General features: G+C 47.4%; 1 protein-coding gene across 3 annotated transcripts; it reads right to left on the bottom strand.

Annotated features, from left to right (window-relative positions):
- Positions 1-1597: 1597 nt before the first annotated feature.
- Positions 1598-21540, bottom strand: LOC119181055 (tyrosine-protein phosphatase Lar). 3 transcript variants are annotated; one of them, XM_075875341.1, is made up of 7 exons: positions 21352-21488; positions 18939-19035; positions 17440-17730; positions 17136-17318; positions 15833-15943; positions 3861-4133; positions 1598-2321 (listed from the first exon to the last, which is right to left on the bottom strand). In XM_075875341.1, exons 3-7 carry the CDS (start codon positions 17651-17653, stop codon positions 1891-1893), a joined length of 1212 nt encoding a protein of 403 aa, XP_075731456.1. In that variant the 5' UTR covers positions 17654-17730; positions 18939-19035; positions 21352-21488; the 3' UTR covers positions 1598-1890. The 3 variants fall into 3 exon arrangements, with proteins under 3 accessions (XP_075731456.1, XP_075731455.1, XP_037288129.2); XM_075875340.1 differs by lacking the exon at positions 18939-19035 and having other exon boundaries at positions 17440-17724; positions 21352-21540; XM_037432232.2 differs by lacking the exon at positions 18939-19035 and having other exon boundaries at positions 21352-21539.
- Between the last annotated feature and the right edge of the window lie 1786 nt (positions 21541-23326).

Below are 23326 nucleotides of genomic sequence, written 5' to 3'. Positions count from 1 at the left end.
ACATGCGAACGATAGCGAACGAAAAAACTGTCACAATTGTTAGTTCGCGACGTGCTGTGTATATCATTGTATTTTTCTTTCGTACGTACTTCTCAATGCTGGAACCGAGGCTATTTTTTAAAAAATTAAACCTCCTTGGTTGGAACAGTACTCTGCAAGTGTCGAGCTGCTGCATGGCTTCTGTGTGTATGACATTGCAGTTTGTTGCCGATGAATTCATTGATTTGCCCTTGTGGTGAAACTACATTTTTTTTTATTTTTTAATGCGAAGCATCCTCCTCAATCTACGATGTACAGTCCTGGTCAGAAGTTCACTGCTCACGCTTTCATAGTAATACAAGGTATAATGGCATGCGATTTTTCGGCAAACCCTCCCCTTTGTACTTCGGCCTTTTATTGACAGTTCTTGGATTCGCCGCAAGAAAAACCTTTTCGCCTCGTTATTTGTTCGCACTGAACAGCCGTGTTCATTAATGATTGCTGATGTAAAACAACGTAGCATCCCAGCAGCATGTTCTTTTGGTGCACGCACTGGCTTCATTGTGGTGACTGTGCGCAGCTTGCAGGGAGAGTTTACTAATCTAATAGTAGGACATAGCCACGTAAGTAAAGACCAAGCCGGGAGGCAAATGATCATTCTACTTCTGTTTGTGATTAGTGATAGACGGAAATCTTAACATTCCTTATTGGCAAAAGTGAAGCCTGTTTGCCCTCAAGTGTTCTTGAAAGCGTGCTCAGTTCTGATGGCGCCTTCTTAAAAATCAAATGGGTTTATTCTCTGAATCTGAAAGAAAAGTAAAGTTTCACTTAAAAGATCGCTGTTGCCAACTAATGCAGTTAATGGAAATGTGTGCTAATGAAATAAAAAGCAATATTATTTGCACAAAGTTTGACACTTACTGAAAAAAAAAACCAGTATGACAAAGGCGCCTGTAGAGCACTATATGTCAAAAAAAAAACGCACATGCACGCAACAAAGTACAAGTCACAGTATGTTAAGCTCGTTGGATATATGCACTTCATTCTAACGCTGTGTGTTATGTAACTCTTATGAATATTGATACCTGTTGTACACATTTTATAACATCTTCACCAAGTCTTGTAAATTCTGTACATATATCATCATGTACATTGTCCATATTGTGATTAGTGCATTTACGTAGTATATGTACAGTTATTAGTACAACGGACTATGGACATCCTACGGACTTGGACACTTTAGTTTAAATGTGTATTGTATGTTGTGCTTTGTGTTTTGTTTGTTATTGTGCCTGTTATACAGACGCTTGTCTCTTAGGTTTGTTGCGTCCCATGAAAGAATAAACTTTTTCTAAACAGGATGTAGCACCTGAGGGACGGCTTTAGGCTCTCCCATAGTCGAGTACGAAGTACTCGAAATCGTTAAACACTTCTTGTAAACACACAGTAATGTAGTGAAATGTTACGATTTGTCCGTACACACCACGCACGGGACGGCTCTATGCTCTCCCATAGTTGAGTACCAAGTACTCAAAATCATTAGCCATTTTCCTAAACACCACCCGGGCCTCATTAGATATGACGCTCACGGGTCTAAACACAGGACATTCACCAAGCCTCTCGTCAATCACTTTTTATAACTGCCATAATAGAGTACATGGTATTCTGAATCGCTGAACGCTTTGTCCAAACATGTGCATATGGGTACCAATCTTTTTGACACACATTTTGTATGTTCATGTGGAACAACGATTGTACATGTTCCTTCCGCTTCATCGTTTAACCGTGTATTATCCGTGTATTAGTAGTAGTATTTGATGCCTATAGTGCATGACATGCAATTGTACCAAATGCGACGCACAACGCACAGAGTTGTTGAAGGAATACTTGAAGGAACGGAAGCAACACCTTTCACTCGCCTTGCTGCAGCCTCTTCAACACGAAATCTTGAACTTCCTTTTGCAGTCTCAAGACTTCCATCTTGAGCTTGTGCTCGGCGTCCCGTTTCTTCAATACGTCGTCGTGGTCTTCTTGGATAAGCCTCATGCGTAGCGCGTGCTCTTCTTGCAACAGCGCGATACGTACACGTGCCTCTTCTGCAACGCTTTTTTGGGGCGAGGACAGCGTGCCAGCGAGCCCAGCTGCTTCGGTAAGCGTGGTTTCGCCCTCGGCGGTCATGAGATCTGCTACGCTTGCAGGTCGCGCCAATGAAGTCCGTGTATCTGCGCTCGATGCTGCGCTGCCTGAACGTACCGTTGAGGTGGCATTCTCGTCTGTACGGTTGTCGAAGTCCGCCCAAGTGTCCCCTACTCGTGAGTAGGTCAAGCTCTGGTTCTCCCCCTCTGCAAGAACATAATTATACTGGTCAGTGAGGCGCTACGCGGCACGTCACTTGAATAGCCCCAAAAACAATCTGAGTTCATTGACTACAAAGAGGTTCTCCCTCGCCGTTAGTGCTCTTCGTACAGAGGCTGTTTCCTCCTCGCCACTTAATTTTCTTTGAAACATGCGCACAATGTGAGAACCAGATGTGGGACTTCTTACTAATTTGCGCGTTTCAGCCACGCGCTGTCATCCCCGCTTATGCAGTCCAAAACATCACCAAACTCACTCACCAGTGGACTGACCGGATTCACCGACCACACTCAGATTCAGCCATGAGTCTGAGTGGGACTGAATCCGAGTAAGTTTATCTTTTGGGGAGTCTGAGTCTCAGTGGTTACGGCTGAGAAAGATATTGCGAGTTCAGGTGCGGAAAACTTTCGTGAGTCTGAGTCCGAGTGAGTGCCAAGGACAGAATGCTTTTAATGAGTGAGCCTGAGTGGACTCCACATTTCTTGCGAACACTTGATACAGAAAGAGATAGAAAGTGAGTAAGGAAGAGATATAGAGATAGAGACATAGAGAAATTCTAAAGGGAAAATATACTTCGCGACGCGAAATTGCAACCCGCGTACCTAAAACCCAAGATCGAGCGTCTTAACCATGTGCACTCTGCCATCCTGGCATGCTGGCAGGGCAGCAGAGCGCACTTTACATAGCCAAGTAATGTAGTGTTACACTGTATTGTACATAGCCATGTACACTATAGTATAGCGAGCGTGTAGGAAAGGAAAGTGAGAGTGAGGGCATATCTGAGATTAAGGAGGAAAGGAGAGAGCAAATCATAATAATAGCTCAGGTTTTACGTGACAAAGCCAGGACAGGACAACGAGGCAGGCCGTTGTGGGAAAACTCCAGAAATTTTGACCATCTGGCTTGCTTCAACGTGCACTGAGAGTAGCACTGCTCAGCACGAGGGCCTCTAGCATTTCCTCTCCGTCGAAATGCCGACGCCACGGCAGGGGTCGAACCCATGACCTTCGGGTCAGCAGCAGAGCACCGTAACCATATACCACAGGGGCGGATGGAGATAGTATATCATAGCATAGAAAGATAAAGATAGCGTTAGAAATAACGTAAGATAGAAAGAAAAAGAAGGAGATAGGGCAAACTGAAGCAAGGGAGGGAAACATCGATAGAAACAGAAAGAAAGAAAAGGTGGATAGAGAAAGGAAGATAGTAAAACCGAGAAAGGCAAGGAGAGAAACAGTGAGAAATGAACTGAAATACACAAAAAAGACATAAATAAAAAAGACTGAATCAAGAAAGTAAAAAAAGAAATATAAGAAGAAAGAACCAGAGAATTTTCGAAATAAAGTGCATCACCGGATAGACGTATTATAGCAGATTAGCGGACAGACTAATGGCCACTATTATTGTGGTGGCTGACGCGGAAATATTAGAATCAAAAGCTGTCTTGAGACACGATCACTCGCTCACGTGATGTCAGATCTTCAGGTCGACTAGCGTTTACAGATTCGGCGGCTGTAGGCTCTCACCTCGGACGAGAACTTGCGAGACACGTTCGATGCTGCCGAGCGGGGAGCTTGCCACGCAGCTGTAATTGGCCGACTCTCGAATGTCTTCCAGCATCAGGTCGTTGCGCCCCAACGTTGGCTCGCCGTAGGCGGCAAGGTCCACGCGACCTCTGAGCCACTGCACGAAAGGCATGGGCGCTCCCACAGCCACGCATGTCAGGTTAAGCGCGGCACCCGGATACACTTCGTAGGTCCTCTCCGGCGGACTCGCGAAGTACGGCGGCACCCGACGCACTGCGGGGAAGAAAAGAGTACAGTGAATGTGAACCTATTGCTGAGGGGTAGTGAGACAAAGCTTTTCAGTTGTTTCTTAGCGTGAAATTAAAGGCTAAATCCTCAAAAGCCTAAAAAATGTACTGGTAAGTTAACAGCACTCTGAATTAGTAGTTCTTAATTAGTACGCCTTTAAGAGCAAGTTTTGATTCCTATTTAAACCTGACATCACGAAACGATATGACCTTCTCGAACACGTGCTCGCGTAAGATATTGTGAAGTTTGCTCGCTGGATTTCGTGCCCACCGATTGAGCCCCCGCGATCTCCGATGACAGTGCAGCTCTGGCCGACTGGCTCGCCCTATCTCCTGACGCCGGCAAGAGCTCTCACTGAGTGGTGCCCCGTCCTCGGACTTCTGCGACCATGTCCATCTTTCCAATCTTCTCCTCACTTCCGTATGTGGCTATACCTGCACCTCTCTCTCCTCCTGCTCTTCTCTCTATATCTATACATTTAATAACTATCCTTTTTATTCCATCCTTACCCCCATCTCCCTTGAGCTACTGTTGAGGTGTCCTCCCTCTGCGAGACAGTTATGGGGTTCACTTTTATCTTTTCATTTAAGAATCACCTCTCCCCCCACACTCCTCCCTATGGCACAAGCGCTGATTTTGAATGTTTTGTACCTGATGTCAACGCAAACAGTCATACTGGCGCATGAAGTCATTAGTCTTGACACTGCAGCCAGAAGTCATGGACTCACGATAGCATCAATCACAATGGGTGCACCACATGAAAATGGACTTTAATACCAAAGGCGCATATATTAACAACATTTTTTAGCATTATTCAAGCTCAAAACTGTCTTTATATAGAGAATACTTATAAGGCGAAAACCATAGATGTCGCATCAAACGCGGCAATTCATTGTCGACGTCCACGGCGTCAACACGAGTGACGCAAAAAAATCGTCATTTGATAACGTCACCAGGAAATCAAATAACGTTACGTCACATGACGACGTTATTACATGACATCAGCGTTTGTTCAATTGTTGGCACGATCCAGGAGGCAATGCAAAACACCGTGTGGTGCTGAATTTTCGGCATACCTCCGATCTTGGAGGCAGTTCAGCACTACGTTAGTTGCATAAAGCTTTGGATGGGATCAAAATCAAATTAGAAGAAAAAGAAGAAGAGGTCTTTTGTTGTTCCAGTCTTCCTAGATAAATGCGTAAGAAACCATGAGATGTTTGCGGCATTAAATGTAACAGTATTTACGCGTGCACAATGTTAACGGGCTGAAAAATGGCCGGAAATGTTTAAGTATTGTTTTACCAACACCGTGTTTTGCTTGCTGAAGGGGAGGCGGGGGGGGGACGTCACTTAGCTCATGGAGCAGATACCTTCGTAAGTGCTTTAAGATGCGAAGCAGCTTAAGATTGAGCTCAATCCAGTGTGCGGCGTGACCATCATTACTGCATATGCGCATCCGCTCGCCCTCGCTCCTCTCTCCTACGATTCCCCTCTCTCCTGTCTCAACGCCATTGCAGGGAGCGTCTGGTAACCTACGCTCGTTCTCCCTCTCTCTCCTCTGGGCATTCCTCCCTGCGGCGTTTACAACCCCATTACGCATGCGTGTCCCCTCCGCCCTCTCTCCTCTCCTTCGTTCCCCCCTGTCGCCTCGCTACGCCGACGCAGGCAGAGTCTGCTAGTGAGTTTCTTGACTGCGAAAACCGACAGGTCGCGCTGCATAACCGTTCACTGGTCGTTAGCCGCTACCCAATTTAATCATCATGGACACGTTTGCACCAGAGTTATTTAATCATACGAGTTGCGAAACTCCCCATAGGCTCCGTGTATCAAAATCCGGACATGACATAGGCTGAAATGGCGGAAGTGAGAAGATTGTAGCGTCACCTCTTGACAACAAAACTAACTAGAAAGCGATATATTTTGTGTTTTTGCGTTTAGCAAGATTGTGAGCGCCGCCGCATTCTGCTAAACAGCTTGACAGCGCCTAGAATTCGTTCTTAGGTGAGTTGGTGCCTAAGGGTGCTTAACATGTTAGTTTGTCGAAGCGGTGGAGAAGTGATAAAGGACAGAGGAGCTGCTTCTTCTCTTGATGTTGTGTCATTTTTCATGCTGTCCACATTGCGCTAGAAGTAACGTGGCTATAAGCGACATGTTCGTGTGGTAGGTACACAGCTAGCACAGCGTAATGGACGTAGCAGCGAAGTCGGCAGTTTATCAGATTCATGTGGCGAGCCCACGATGTTTACATTTCAGCAAAATTGCGAGCGGCAAGGCGTGATGCAAGCGGGATGCGGCGTTGATCCGGGTGAATCCAACCTGTAAGTCTGTCGACGGCAGCAGACGACGTTACCCGAGCAGCAAACGCCGGTACCGTTGGAAAAACTCCACGAACATAGCACCTGAAGAGAAAAGAACGATTGCAGTGCTGGTTGCAAGTAAATAGCAATGCTCAAGTTCCCACTTTCTTGTCATCGGGCTTTCGTAATTTTATGGTATCCCAGCCGGTGTCTCATTGATTTCGCGATTAGTGGAATTCGACCACTGCGTGCAAGAGCAAGACAAAGCGACCGATTTGCGGTAAGTACTGATCGGTACTGTTGTGCTTCGGTTTGCCCTCTACCGTACCTTTGTCTTGTTTGTGCGGCCATCACTCCCGTCGTGTTAGTGAGACACATCGTGAACCGCAGAGTAGAACAGTTAAAAGGATTCGTCAAACTTCCCGTGAGCAATCGATGTCAAGCGCACATTTTCAAACGAGCAAGCGAGGAGTAATATAAATAATCAGGGCGCAGCATTAAAACCACGGTAGCACGAAATCGCAACCACCACCTTCGACGAAATAAACCTTGACGCTTTGACCCGGCTTTGATTACGCCTTTGCAGAGCGAAAACAGCTGACAGCGGCGGCGAGTGCCGTGCAAGCTAAGGCCATTCATTGAGGCGACAACGCGAGTGTTTCGTGCGGCGTTGACCTGCCTAAAAAAAGCGCTCGCATAAGTGGCGATGCAGTGTTTTGTATTGTCACTCCGGCTCATTCCCGCTAGGTAGGCCAATGGCGTATCCGAGTTCGGGAATGTAGTTTCGCAACTCATATGATTGAATAACTCTGGTTTGCACGCATGTGCGTTGTGTGCACCGTTGTGACGTCTTGAATGATGTGTGTGTAATTTTGCCGCAATCTACGTGAAGTACTGTGGGGTGTATTGGGCTGTGAGGGAGGTGCATCCCGTGAGACTCTGTCTGCTGTCCCCGTTGGCTAGTGTGCAGCTTACCATGCCGGCGAGAAGGTAAGCCTAACCAACTGACCAATGACACATCGGTAACAAGCTACTTCACGAGACAGATACCAGATGGCGCTAGCAGCGTGACTAAGATTGTGGTGGTGTGCGGAAGCGGGATATTTGAGCACTAAAGGTGGCCAAGAACCTGCATGGGCAGAACGCGAGTGAAATGAAGCCCGCCCGCCGAAGCCAGTAACAAGAGAGACAGCTGGGTGGCGTGTACAAGTTGTGATGTGTGTATCGACATTGTTTACACGCATTTTGAAACTGTAGAGGAGGCAAGCGCGACAACACGTTGTGACTGCAAGCAGTGCGTCCGGCTGAACGTCCTGCGAGAGGAGTTCGCGCAGTTGTTGTGGCAGCATAAAGAGGAGTATTTGTTGCAGCTTGAGAATACTAATACCTGTGTCACACGGGCGCGCAAAAAGTCTTTTAAGTAAGCGGTCTTTTACGAAGTTGAAGGACTTTTAACAAAGAGGTGTTTGCGGCGCAGACACACGGCAGCAACGATCTCCTTTTAGTGTTTTCGTTCGAAGACGCTAGCGAAAGCGTGGCGCTAGCAGTTAAAAGAGAAGCAATGAAAATTAAACGATGTATCACGATGTACAAATTAAAGACTTGTTGCACTGCTCGTTTCTTCAAATAAATTTAAGAATAAGAGATGAAGAAACACCAATGTGAATGTTTTTTGCACTAGATAAGGAAGCATTCCCATAACTAGCGACGTGCACAAGTCCGTCTGGCACCACTGTGCTTTTATTTACCGTATTTGTTTTTCGCTGCTCTCGACTGCTCTCGACACGTTATGGGCGACCGTACGGAAGAAAAAGCGAGGATCGCAAGCCTCACGGCCTGCCTTCTCGCTCTGGAAAGCGAGGCAGACGCTGCAAAAGCCGCCAAGGAGAGGATAAAGCAGCGCAAGACCGAGCGTCACCACGTGATATTGCCGACGCGTTGTAGCTGCTTACGAGACTAGAAAAGGAAATAACCATTAAAAGAGTTCATTACATCTTCTGCAGGATATGAAATTTGTTTTTACAAAGAGTTTTGATGACAGAAAAATAAGCATTCGCTCTTTTTTTCCCACCACTCGAAAATTGCTGGCGCCCACTGGTTTCGAGGCTACTCATTCGGAGCCGTAAAAGAGATCGACGAACGCCGTTTACGAAAAAGACCGCTTCTGAAAATGAGTTCGCTCTGTGCCGTGTGTCTGCTGTCAGGAACTCCTTTTCGGAAAAAGACCGCTTGCTTAAAAGACTTTTAAGTGCCCGTGTGACAGGGGTATAAAACAAAGCTGAACGACGCTCTTTCTCAGCTGGGGCGGGAGACCCGCATGTGCGAAGAACTCCAGGTGCAGGTTTCTCAGCTGCAGACGCAGCTTGATGACTTGAAGAGCACGACGGAAGGGTCCTAGACCGAAAAGCCAAAAGGGTCGCATCATGCTGCGACGGAGGACAACGGCACGTCACGTTTTCCCCAAGAGGAAAACAAGGAACGTCACACACGTGAAAAAGTGCGTAGCCAGGCAAGTCCGGGAAGCTGCTCAGAACCACTCGAACCGAGAAGGGAAGAGCAAAGATAACTGGATAACGAATGTGCCTTAGAGCTCCAGGGGTGGAGGCCCACTTTGGGAAACAAAAAGCGTAAGGAGCTAGGCAAGAGCTCGAGAGAAACGGGATTTTCCAACAAAGATGTGCCCAAACAACAGAAGCGCTTCACATAGCCACCTTATGAAGGTCGGTGTGCTTTCATATATGGAGACAAGAATGCCTTCAAAATAAGGCACACCACTTTACGCGTTGTGAAGTGGAACAGGCGAGTTCAGTTCCGCACAAGGAAGAATGCCACCCTCCAGAATGTGATGGGTGAAATGGATGCTGTGGTGGACATTTTGAGCGCACCAGAGGCAGTTGTGGCCGTTAATTGCGGAAGCAGCGATATCGTGGACAGTGATGCCTCCACAGATATTATAATACAGGATCAAGGACAGGATGCAGACGTGGCAGGCGAGAGCCAATAAGCATCGCTTCATTGCATACGGTGTTCCTGAGCCAGAACGCTGTAATGACGTAATGCTGAGCAAATACAAGCTGTGGAACGAGAAGCTCAGGAAGGCCTGCGATGAACTGGGCCAAAAGGGGGAGTTTGTAAGCACCACACGAGCGCCGACAGGTGGGGTGCACTGTTTGCCCTACAAGGTCGGCGCTGCTGAGGAACTGGGCAGACGTCAGGGACACAGGCTTTTTTTTAGGACTCCATCCGGTTGGACCTACAATACGACGTACACGGACAAGCGGCTCACACCCCCTGGCACCGCTTATGACAGCCCTCGGACAGGCGATGCTAGAGATGGCAGAGAAACAGGACCAGGTGAAGCGTAGAAAGCTCCCTCGTCCCTCCAATCAGGAGTAAAATATGTACACTGTCATCGCCACCACTGTGGCCTACGTGTAAGGGAAACCAACGTGGGTCTTCTCAATGTACACGGCGCAAGAAAGCGGAGCAAGTGGGAAGAGAAATATGCGATGATAGAGAGTTAAGAAATGGAACTTTATGCGCTAACAGAGACGCACTTTCGTGGGCTGGAGGAACCCCCTATACATCCGAAGTGGGAATTGTCAGGCTCTAACCGCAAAGGGAATAGACGCAAAGGCGGGGGAATAGGTATGTTGTGGCGGTCCGGAGCGATGTGGGAAAGATTTACCTGCCCTTGCACTGAACATACGTGTCTCCGTGGTAGCATCCTAGGGATTCCCGTGATAGTGAGTGTGGCCTACCTCGCAGTGAGCAATGGCCAGCATGATGGAAATACTCGAATTATGAAATGTGTGTAAATGTATGTAACACAATGGGCAGCTGACAGAGAAGTTTTACTCATGGCCGACTTCAATGGCCATCTGCAGGCACTGTATGGTTTCAAGGACTTTAATGGAGACCTGGTGGACCTGACAGCACGTGAACTGAACTTGGAAATAGCCAACTTTTGGTCTGACTGCGAGGCTGAATTCACATGGTGTGCTAGGAACAGCCATTTATGCATCGACTGTGTACTTATGTCACCAAAGCTGTCCCGCCACGCCACATCAATCACAATAGATGAGGATAGGAAGTTCAAGCGTGGGAAGTGAGCGTAACCGAAATAAATCTACCTTCTTGACCTCCATGGTGCCAAAAAACGGACAGACTGTCGTGAGTCGGCCTCACGCTACCTACTGGAAGAGACATATGAAGACATGGCCCAAGAGTTTGAAGGCAGGCTCATGATTCTGGAGTCACCTTCCTATGACAAATATGTAGAAGCTCTGCAACAGATAATTGAAGCACATGAAGTATGCGTTAACTCCCGTGGAGGGGTGAGTTGAAAGCCATGCTGGGACAAGGAGGTCAAAGTGGCACTAAGTGCTCGACGGGAGGTGAATCGCCTACACAGAAAAGCGGTAAGGACACTCCTTCCACACAAATGTGCAGAGCTATGGCAGAGGTACCTGGAGTGCAAAAGAGGTATGCAAGCAATAGTACAACGCAAGATTACCGAGAATGGCAAGCATCTGAAAGCCTTAACTGAAGACAGGTGAAACGGTTCTTGGCGGTTTTGGACGTATGTGTCATCGCTTGACAGGAGGGCAGCCATGCCGCGGATTCAAAACCAGGAGACGAATTTGGTCGTCTATGATCTTTTGGAACATCTTACAGAACATATGCATCGTCTATACCAACCCGCGCAGTCAGCATGCGTGTCTGCAGAGAAGAATGAAGCAGCAATCCAGTGCCACGAAGGTGAGATCATGAAATGGCAAGTGACGCGAAGAGCGGTGGACAGGGCGATCACACGCATCTGTGCACACACGGCGCAAGGACTCGATGGCATACCCGCCGGTGTTGTAAAATACCTGGGGGATGCTGCCCGAGATCACCTTGCCAACATCTTCTCTGGCATTATGGTGGGTGACCAAGTCCCTACAGCCTGGCGAACAGAGAGGGTGTGCCTGGTGAGAAAGAAAGGTGTAGACACTGGGCTTCTACGAGACTACAGGCCTTTGACTGAAACAAGCGTTTTATACCGTGTTTTTGCAAAGGTATTGAAGGCCTGGATGAGTGGGTTGGCAGAGAACAACAACGTGCTCACAGACTTGTAGAAGGGGTTCCGAGCTGACCGACGCCTGGTAGACAACCTCTTCGTGCTGATACAAACCATAGAAATGGCTCTCGAGCAGTCCAGAAACCGATATGGTTGCTTTCTTGACGTAGCTAAGGCATATGACAGTGCCCCACATGAATCCCTATTCCAGCGGATGGCAGAAGTCGGCATGCCAGAGGTGTGGGTCAGCCTAATGCGTCGGTTGTACAAAGATAATTCAGTTATAGCGTGCTTGAACGGAGCCCAGTCCCGACCAGTAATGGTAACACGGGGACTTAAGCAGGGCTGCCCCCTCTCACCCCCTCTATACATGATTTATGTTTCTGGACTGGAACATATGCTCCTAGCATCCGATATCGGCTTCTCATTCACCCACCTGTACGATGGAATGCGCGTGACTTGGAAGCTGCCGGGTTTAGTATATGCAGACGACGTGGTCCTGCTAGCCGAAAGCCCTACGGATTTGCAACAACTGGTCACCCTCGCTGCGACCCATCTGTACCACCTGGACTAGACCTTCAATGCAAAGAAGTCTGCTACATTACAGTTGTCAGGCTCCCGCCCTAATGCCGACATTTACCTGCCAGGAGGAGATCAGATACAATGGGCCACTGAATATTGGTACCTCGAGGTGGTATTGAGCACCTGCGGTGACTTGTTGGGGTTGCATGAAATGAATCTGCACAAGAAAAAGCCTATGGGGATGCAACCGTTTCCTCCTCATCCGAGAAGTGTGGAAGGCTGTTCATATCCCAGGCCTCACATTTGCCAATGCCATACTGTGCCTCACTGTGACAACCAGGCAGTGGCTGGAGCGTGGCCAGCGGGAGGTGGGCTGTGTGGCCCTTGGATGCCACGGGCGTGTCGCCATAGCAGCCATTCAGGGTTACCTGGGAGGGTCCTCATTTTAGGCGCGCGAGGCGAGAAGTAAGGCTACTTAAGAAGGACGCCTGCGACTCATGGGCGACGAATGGTGGCCCAGGCGACTGTTCAGATATGCGAGTCTAACGGCACACAAACGCAGTGGTGCAGGCGCCTGGGCAGCCGGAAAAGAAAGTTTGGCTTCTCTGAAACCCGGTGATTGAGGACAAGATGTACAAGTGGGCCCATGCAGTGAAGTCGCAGGTGTGTGAGGAGGAGACAGAGCAGTGGTGGCGTGCCATAGAAAACGGACGGACGGAGAAACTTTATTTTAAAAACAGAAACCCTGCAGGGTTACCAGACCGGGCTCAGGCCACCCCGACGTTTTGTGCGGTGAGGCGTAGCCTTTCCACCGCTGTCCGGGCCCGCTGGATTGCCCACAGTTGGTCGTGCAGATCTGAGCTAGTTAGCGCGCTTAGCCAACGCTCCTCGAGAAGGTCCGGTTTTATATTGTCCTTAAATTCACACTGCTCACATGCCGCACTCAAAAAGCCGACATTGGCATGGAGCTCCTTCATGATAACAGCGGTGGCAGCACCCTCCTTTTTGAGGCACGTGCTGCAGCGCTGCGTACGTTGGTATACCATCGCAGGTTCAGCACATCTGCGGAGGTGGCCCGGATCATATGCCGAATATGCGGCACTGAAGAGGAGCCCACAGAACACATCGTCCTCCGCTGCGCTGATTTGTGCCCGGGTCACCTAGAGGGCACCACTTTCCCGCTGGCACTGGGATTCCGAGGAGATACGGAGAAGAGCACAGCGGTGGCCTGAGCGGTCCACGTCACAAAACAGAGATTGGTACAGCGGTGGCGCAGAGCGCGCAGACAGTGCCGACGCGCAGACAGTGTAGACGTTTAGACAATGTAGCTGCTCTGCAAGGAGACACTGGCTGGCGGTTGCAAACGTGATAAGTCGTTTTGTGTGTGTGTGTGTGTGTGTGTGTGTGTGTGTGTATTTGTGTGTGTCACGTTTTGTTTTTTTCTGTCTCTCTTTTCTCTACGTCTTCCTTCCTTTCTTTCTTTCATTCTTTTCTTTCTCTGGTTAAGGCAGTTGAGAGCTGCCTACCCATTACAAAGGGCAGGACCATCATCCATCATCCATCATCATCATCATCATCATCATCATCTGGCCACACCGTATATATAGGCACTGCATCTTGACCTCCAATGTAGTGCCGGTAAGAGATTTCTCCTGCGCGATTTCTTGAGCAATCAAAATTTGCAGCATGCGCGTTAACTAAAGGCGGACTGCAGGTCTCTGTGTTAAATTCGAAACCATCGCAATCGCCAAAGATCATCCGGCCACAGTGCACATTACTTTGGAGATGCTTAGAGCTCATATTAGACACCTTGCTCGCGCCCCTGCCCACCACCTAGCTTCGCTTCCAGAAGACCGACCGAGTGCCTCCTTCTGTAAGAGAGTATTGACTTTCCGTGAGTGCCTTCCAACAGTCTACACACCTCCGGAACGGATACTAACACCTCCTTGGTGCTTGGACCGACCAAAACTGCGCTTGACAGTGCCGGGGATTCGCAAGAAGGCGGAGCTCTCGGCGCCAGCCTTAAAGCAGATGATTCTACTCATGCTACACGAAGAATACAAAGATCATGTCAAACTTTACACGGATGGCTCGACAACTGTTGGAGGATCTGCAGGAGCTGTGATCTTCCCAGCAAGAGCCGAAACCATCCAGTTCAGAACGTCACACAAGACGACATCGACAGCCGTGGAGATCGCGGCACTCCGCAGCGCACTCCGCAGGATCGACCAAGAGACACCACAAAAATGGAGCATTTTTACTGATTCGAAACCAGCTCTCCAATGTCTACACAATACTCTACGTCGTGGACCTCAAGATCAATTGGCGCTCGAAATACGACAACTGTACCATCACCTAATAGACGAAGGACATGACATATCTTTTCAGTGGTTACCAGGCCATTGCGGCATCATCGGTAACGAGCATGCCGACAATGCAGCTAAGAATGCTCACGAAAATGTAGTGATGGAACCTATTCCACTATCAAGAAGCGACGCAGCAGCAAAGATTAATACGCTTGCGCAGGATGTCGCAAGGTCTATGCGGAATACGCCCGGTTTTCTCCACACCCGTCTTCACCGCCTGGACCCATGCCTACGACTTACTATTCCATCTGGCCTACCCCGATCCGAGACGACCCTTCTCTGCCGTATGTGGCTTGGGGTGTCTTTCACGAACGCTTTTGCCTGCCGCATCGGAATGAGAGACAGCGCTACATGCGACCATTGCGACAATGACGAAACAATTGAACATATTTTATGTCAGTGCCCCCAGTACAGCTCTCAGCGACAGTCCCTCTCAGCAGTGTTTGCTCGCCTCGACGACCAGCCATTTTCTGAGCAGTCAATCTTGGAATGTCGGAAAGATCGAGCTTCACGCCAGAAAGCAACGAAGGCGCTGATGAAGTTTCTGCGAGCGACCCGCCTCGTAGAACGATTGTGACACTACTGTGTGCGAGTGTGTGTATGTGTGTTTGTGCTTCTCTTCCTCCCTTTCCCCTTACCCTTTCCCCAGTGCAGGGTAGCAAACCGGATATGTTTTCTGGTTAACCTCCCTGCCTTTCCGCATTAAAATTTTCTCTCTCTCTCTCGGCGTCTTCTGCCTCTCATTGTCCATTAGCAGCGATTGGCGTCTTCCACTAGAAAACAAGGGTCCATTACTGCGTGCTTTGCACCACCCAGGTGCAAAGCACGCAGTAATGCGCAACGCCGTGATGAACGCCAGCATCAACGTCACCGCCAGCGTAAGCGTGAGCACCCACTCCTTCGCATCTACACAAGGTTCTTTTTAGCGAGAATTGTGATCTTTTAAAAGACACTTTGCAAGCAACTGCACAGAAGTCCTAGGAAGTTGAAGGTAATATGATACATGACAATACCTGTCGTCATTATACATAGAGTTCTTGTAAATGAACTTTTTAGCATTCACTAAGATATCGATTAATACATTTTAAAATGAAAAAAAAATAATGAAAACCGATGAGTTTTTTTTAGACAAGCTGCTAGAATATTTTTTTAAAAGAGCCAGCACTGTCTTGTTACTATGTTTTGCCATAAGCACATGCCGTGCATAGCACAGCAATGTGTTTATCGTTTATGTTGGTCACTACATTCTGCTTGTGTTCACTCGCTGAAACTTGCAAGTACGATGGGTAGAATACGCGTTTCAGAAGAGCCATGACTTGCAAATGTATCCGCACACAGGTTCCACTGTCCCTGCTGCAAATTGATGGGAATAGATGCCCGAATCGTTTCGAGAAGTTGGTTTTCTTTTGTATATTTAGGCCCAAAAAGTCTACTTACCGCGCACAAAGAGGGTTGCCGTGGTCGAGATGGCAGTGCCCACACTATTCTCCGCTATGCATTCGTAGTTGCCTTGATCTTCTTCCTGGGCGTCGGAGATCTCCAGCGAACCTGCACAGGGGGTTATTATGGCGAACACCTTCAATGCCTCATCAACCGCGACAAGTCACTGTTTGCGTCAACTAGAGTGACGCAAAAAGATCGTCTTGTGACGACGTCACCATGTGGCGTCGTCATGACTCGAGATTATGTCGCATGGAGGCAAAATGTTGTAGGCCCGTGTGCTCAGATTTGGGTGCGCGCTGAAAAACTCCTGGTGGTCGAGATTTCCGCAGCCCACCACTATTGCGTCTCTCATAATCATATGGTGGTTTTGAAACGTTAAACCCCACATATCAATCAATCAAGATTATGCGGCGTCATGTGGAGTCTCAAAATTAAAAAAAATGTAACAGAACACTCGTGGTTCTATCAGATACCTTTAAGCAGACAAGTGCATTAATTTGAAAATCTTTGCTTTATTAAAGTAGAGATTTCCTGACTACGAACATTACGTTAGGTTTTCAGTTGCGAATAAACAGCAGACTCTCACTCTACACAACTCAAAATTTCTGTCTCCTCTTGCCCCTTCCTCAGGGATGAGTAAAGAACTATAGGGTAAATAATTACGTCCCTGTTAACTTCCTTGCCCTCCTTCCACCCCCTTTTCTTTCTTAAGCTTTTCAGGGAATCGGTAGTATACTGTATACAAGTAACCTCTGAGCACTGTTACAGACTCCTGCGATTTCGCAGCTTTTAAGAGCATGCCGGCCGATCTGCCAAAGGCTTCCCAGTTCAGTGCGCACACCGCGACTGCCATTTCATCTTAACTTGTATTGATACTAATTAATCACTGGTAGATAATTCAGCGTAGTGCGCATGCCTTGACCACACATCCCTCTCCTTTCATTTTTGATGTGCACCCCTATATAGAGGACCTACAAGGTCTTCCCATAAGCTGACCACCACTTTCTATAACGTTACGTTGGAAAGGGAAATTAAGGTAGCTGATTACGCGGTCGCTCAACAACAGTGCAGCCCATTGACCTTTTGCAGAACAGCATTCAGCTTATATATTTGTTGGAGTTTTATGTCCTAAGATCACGACATTATTATGAGAGACGCTGTAGTGTAGTCTTCCGTGAATTTTTACCACGAAGTGTTCTTCCACGTGAGCCTCAATCTGAGTACACGGACCTCTAGCATTTCCATTCATCGAAGTGTGGCTGCCGCGACCAACGGCGTGGCTGCAGGGTCAACTTGCCTGAAGCTGCAAGTGAGTATCGTGGATTGGTCATGTTGATGGGGATGACGTTTCGGAGCCAGGATATCGTGGGTTCGGGCTCTCCCTGGGCTTCGCAGGGAAGCACCACGCTGCGGTTAAGCTCCACACCTTGAGGTTTGGGCACTACCTCGAAGCGTGGGAAGCCCTGTGGAATCGTGTATTCTGATAAAGCGAAGAAAAACAAAATAAAATTCAAAGCCAGTTCCGGCCGAACATGGAGGAGATCGTCCTCTCCGTAAATTATGTCTATAGAAGCTACGTTAGTCGTGTGATTGGTATTTACCATCAAGCACAGTGAGCTTGAACTGAGCCCTGGCAGGATCACCGACCCCGTTTTCGGCGAGGCACTCGTAGGTGGCGTCTTCTTTGCCGCTACGGACTGGGTCAATGCGAAGCACTGACCCTCCAGTCATCTCGGTCACCGTGTAGCGCCAGGAAAAGAGGCGCTTGCCACTCTTGCGCCATTCGATCTGCGGCTGCGGGTTGCCATCGGCCATGCAGGTGAACGCTGCCGTCCCACCGGTCACCACCGTCTGGTCCCGCGGAGAGATGACAATGCGTGGTGGCTCTGCGTCTGTAAATGGTAAAAAAATGAATACACTAAGGGGGGAGGGGAACAAGCCCAAATTTCACTTATTTGGAAGTCTGGATTCCCGCGGAGCTGGTGGGAACTCTTCTCGTCCTAGTTTGGTTTAGCCTTTCTGACTTGTGTGTGAAGCACCATGCATACTAGGCTTCCCGAGGTCTCCTGTCGTCACGGTGTAGCATGTAGCCATGGCACAACATAAAAAAGTCACAGTTTTGCCGCAAAACAGCAACAAATTGGGACGTCACGTGAAGAATGGCAAGCAGATCAAAACGGGCCCCGCGTTGCACACACATAAATGACGCACGAAACTTACTCACACGTACAGATGAACGAGAATAAGTGTTTTCAGTTATTCTTTCGTGGTGTATGAAAAGCGCACACTTTTCGCAAATAGAGACTGTGTAGCGAGCGCAGTGACCTTTGTGCGCCCAGTAACTACAGCAGAATAATTCCGGTGAGACCGTACAATTTTCCCCACTGCGAGAAAAGCACACGCACGCATGAGCGTCTACCGTCACCCAAACCTTCCGCGGGGTAAACATACGCGTCGGAGATCCCGAACGGACACGCGTCGCCACGTCGTGACAATCTGTCGATGTGCACTCATCACGCCATCTCACTGGTAATGCTGAAAACGCGTTAGTTTCCCCGAGATGGGCATCGCCAGTAGTTAGTGGTAGATATAAATAGCTTGCCGTTTCAACGTTAAAGGGGGGGGGGGTGCTCCTTCGTGGCTCAGTGGCTAATGCCACGCACTCACAAGCAAGAGGTCGAACAGTCGATTTCGCACGTCGGAGTCTTTTTCTGAATTATTTTTTTTCTTGTGTTTTCATATGTGTAGACACGTTTACATATGCGGTGAATGACGGCGGTTCATGACGACGGCGGTAAAATCCAACAGAGAGTGTCCATATAATTGCTATCACAATAGAATGGATGTGCGCCACAATGTCTAAATCCAACTGCTCGCCATCGTTTCACTAAAAATGAGAAAGCAACGGTTAGGCCAACAAAGAGCTGACGACGTTAACGCAACACAAACACCCTTTTCTGGGTGCAGTATAGGGCACTGAAACCGGGCATGTACTCGTAACCGGGCATGTACATGTGAGGACGAAGAAGAAAAAAAATTACCCCATCTCCCGCTCATGAAAACCACGTGTAGATGTGAAGCAGCGGGTGCTGACGCTTACCCCGAAGGCGACGTTGACGCTGGCGCTCATCGCGACGTTGCGCAGGAGATAAATCCGGGGAAGCCGAAAGCACCCAGAGATGGATCGGCGTTTCTTACTGCAACATGTGAATCACTGCTATTGGATAATCACAGACAGAAGACTCCAATCGCACACAGAAACCCACGGTCCGTGTTTAGTTGACGCGTACGCTGCGAATTTTCATTGTTCAACACCATACAGCAGAAATCTCCCATTGGCACTACCTTGGAGGTAAAGATCCACTTTCTACATATATAAGGCGGCCAGTGAATGGCGGCCAGTGAATTAGGTCATTGTCACCGGGACATCTGTTCTGCTGTACAAAGATTCTTAATCGAATCAAGGCAGTTTTGATGGCAAACCTCTTGACTAGAAAACTTTCATTTCTTCTAACCATTTTAAAATTTATTAGAATTAAAGTAATATGTAATCCACTATCTAAATAAACGAATCTTGTCCAATACCCCACAGTGGGTGTATGCCATTCGTTTAGGTTATCATCATCATCATCTTTACCACTTCCCACTATAAACCAAGCATTAAAATAAAGCTACTGAGCTAGAACGGTGTGCGTATGTGGAATAGATTTCTTTTTTGGGTGAATTGCTTCAAAAATAGTAAGAAAAAGCATGCTTTGTTTAACAAAATTTTCCAAATGCCAGCACGTGAAAAAACAGTTGCAATCACAGTAGAAGAGATAAAGCAAGCGTCTCTTCTGCAAGGAGAGATGCTGACAACAAAAAAGAAAGAAACCAGGATGTTTTACAAATAGTAGTTCAAGAGAAAATGTGTCTTAAAGAAGCCTGGAAATGCGTGGGTGGTATTGAGTTTACCCCGTGCCCTGAAGAGGCCTCTCACCTAGGCTGCGCATCGCAATCATCTTTCGCGGCCCACCGATAAGTCGATGTTGCCGACAATGTCAGCAAAATGTGATACGCCAGCACCGCACTATAACCAGTCAAAATTTGAAACGTAAGATTGAACGCTATATCTCCAACAGTTTGAAAAAAAAAAAGCTCTTGAAAACAGGCGCCCGTCTTGATAACCGGCCCTGCTTGCTGACCGAGGCTAGTCTCACCACCAGGCCAATCACCTCGGTCACAGACATGGATGCTATAGATAAGGGCAGCGGGTGGGACAGGCGTCTCAAAATGAAAACGGAACACGCGAGCTGTGGCCAAGCGATGCAAAACGGTATGCCAACGTGCTTCATCACAGAAGTCGTTCTTTATCTAAAAACGGAAATGATGACACTATCTCCTTGCAGGTTGCTGTTTATCAAGAACCCCTTTTTTTGATAGAGAGCACTGGCATGTTCTTTTGCGCAGTTCGGCCACAGCTCGCATGAACCGTTTTGCTTTTGGGGCACCGCTACGTATACTACATCAATTGTTCCCGACCGAAGGTTTGAATTACATTAAACAGTTTGAAAAATTGCATTATTTCCCCTGTTTACCTTCCGGAACCACGATATCATCGTGACGCACGCCCTAGTGGCGAACTCCGAAAATTTCTACCACCAAGGGTTTCCTTAACGCGCCCTAATTGAAACAATCTGAATCGGTGGCGATTTGTATTTGTAAACCACCGCGCCGGGACGACTTAGTCCGAGTTTAGGTGCCAGTCCGCTTGAGTCTACTCATGAGAGAGTTCGCCGACATGGGGTGCAAGCTTCGCAAGTTTGATATTTTCTTCCATCTCTCCAAGATCATTTCAATACAATTCCGCCTCCTTATACTCACTTAGACTCACATCAATAGTAATATCTGGAGTTGTGCGTCCTAAATTCACGATACGATCGCGAGACGCCGTAGTGAAGGGCTCCCGAAATTTTGACCAGCTGTTGTGCACGAAAATCGCACTGTACACGGGCATCTGTACTATTTCGACGCCATCTAAATGCGACCGCCGCGGTGGCAATCGAAACTACGATTTGCGGCACGACAGCCTATGCATCAGAATCCGATCGAGCCGTGGGTCTGAGTCCGAGTGAGTTCAGGCACGCATCACCGTCAGCAGTTAAATACAGGCCGGCAAAATTTTCCGTGTTTCTAATAGTTCCTGTCCCGCCCACGCTTGGTCCCAAATGGTGTACATCGCACGGATGATTGGGCTGGTTGGTATTCGTTCGTTTTTTAACTTAATAAGGGCGCGCAACGGACACAAGAACAAGAGTACTTTGTTGTGTGCATTTTCTTGTCCTAGTGTCCGTTTCTGTGTGCGCGCCCTTGTTCAGTTAAAAGACAGTGTACATACTTTCCACACGTAAAAATTGGTTAGCACCGGAACACAGCTTCAGCTGTTCGGGATATTGGCATTTATACGCTGGAATTCAAAACCGCAAATGTAGAAGCACGTGGCGTTCGCAAAGGTCATTCGAAGTTAAACTGACCTTTGGTGGCGAGGACAGCGGACGCAAGTTGCAACAATACGAGCGCTTGGAGGAGATGCCGGAGCATGGCGCACCCTTCGTATACGAACAGGTGTCTACACCAAGAGTCCACGGCTGCACTCGTTCAAAACTTACTGGGGCAGCACAGACAAAGCTACGTGGACAGAGCTTCTGTACACGTGTTAGTGCGTGTGGTACTACATTTGCTGAAGGTATAGATTTTTAGTGTTTTGTTGTTCTTTTTTGTGCGCACAGGCTGACAGGTCTTTCTTATGCGCTCTCAAGGAAAACACCAATGAGAAGGGCTTTTTTTTTTTAAAAGGTCGGTGCTTGCTATTCCATAGTCGTCCCCAGTTCGGAGCTCTTTTCCCCGCCTTATCGCCGTTTACCCGACACTTCCAGGTCAAGAGCGACATACGCGTTATCAACATATAAGGAAACATTCCAGATAAAAAAAAAGTGGCCAGTTGTGAGTAAAAAAACGCAAAGCGCATGCCATCGAGTCCACTAACATCGCTTAGGCACAAGAAGAGACACATTTAACTCTTTTGTATGCGTGTTTTTATACTGCTCATACTTGTTATGAGATATGATAATAATTTAGTGCTACGAGATAGAATGGTGTTGCGAGAAGTTAGTCATCCATCAGTTTGATGAAAAATGATTTCAGCCACCAATAAGTTCATTATGCAGCAGTGATGGAACAGATACCTGTAATCATAGCTGACCTCCCCCACAGCGCAAATCGCTTTAATTTAATGCTGAAGCGACAGTGTTTGAGGTGCGCGTGCTAACCTAGACAAACTGTGGCCCGTGCCAGCATACCCGTGAAACATGCTTTTGCGGGTACGTGCCACACGACTCGCGGAAAGGGTTTGACGTCGTACGCGACAACATTGAGACATTATTCATGTCACAGCCAGCGAGTCATATTCGTCAAACCATTTTACCCTCCCATACTAATATTGGTTTACGCGAAGTTAAGGGGACATTCACTAAAGCATAGATAGATAGATAGATAGATAGATAGATAGATAGATAGATAGATAGATAGATAGATAGATAGATAGATAGATAGATAGATAGATAGATAGATAGATAGATAGATAGATAGATAGATAGATAGATAGATAGATAGATAGATAGATAGACAGACAGACAGACAGACAGACAGACAGACAGACAGACAGACAGACAGACAGACAGACAGACAGACAGACAGACAGATAGATAGATAGATAGATAGATAGATAGATAGATAGATAGATAGATAGATAGATAGATAGATAGATAGATAGATAGATAGATAGATAGATAGATAGATAGATAGATAGATAGACAGACAGACAGACAGACAGACAGACAGACAGACAGACAGACAGACAGACAGACAGACAGATAGATAGATAGATAGATAGATAGATAGATAGATATATAGATAGATAGATAGATAGATAGATAGATAGATAGATAGATAGATAGATAGATAGATAGATAGATAGATAGATAGATAGATAGATAGATAGATAGATAGATAGATAGATAGATAGATAGATAGATAGATAGATAGATAGATAGATAGATAGATAGATAGATAGATAGATAGATAGATAGATAGATAGATAGATAGATAGATAGATAGATTCAAAGTGTCTGCAGAATGCGAAGAAATCGCCGAGCCATGCCAGATCTCTGGACTATTTTCGAAAAATGCACTATTCAGTTTCAGTAATGGTGAAACATCAATTGTGCGTGCAATGCTGGATATCTTATTTTATAAACGTACATATGTACTCCCATGATACAGCCACCTCGTCGGGCTAACGTCGGTTGTGGTTAAGTGCCATCCACTGAAGTTAATTCATGTAGCAGCGTCCGCGGCTACCACCCTCACGAACACAGGCGTTACATATCGCTGCTCGTGTTCCTAATACATATATGGTGCTGTTTGCATCGTTGCGCAAGTGTAAGGAAC

Source organism: Rhipicephalus microplus, chromosome 10, assembly GCF_043290135.1.
Source record: "Rhipicephalus microplus isolate Deutch F79 chromosome 10, USDA_Rmic, whole genome shotgun sequence".
Classification (NCBI taxonomy): domain Eukaryota; kingdom Metazoa; phylum Arthropoda; class Arachnida; order Ixodida; family Ixodidae; genus Rhipicephalus; species Rhipicephalus microplus.
Note: the sequence above shows the minus strand (reverse complement) of the source record. Positions and strands in the feature narration are given on the sequence as shown.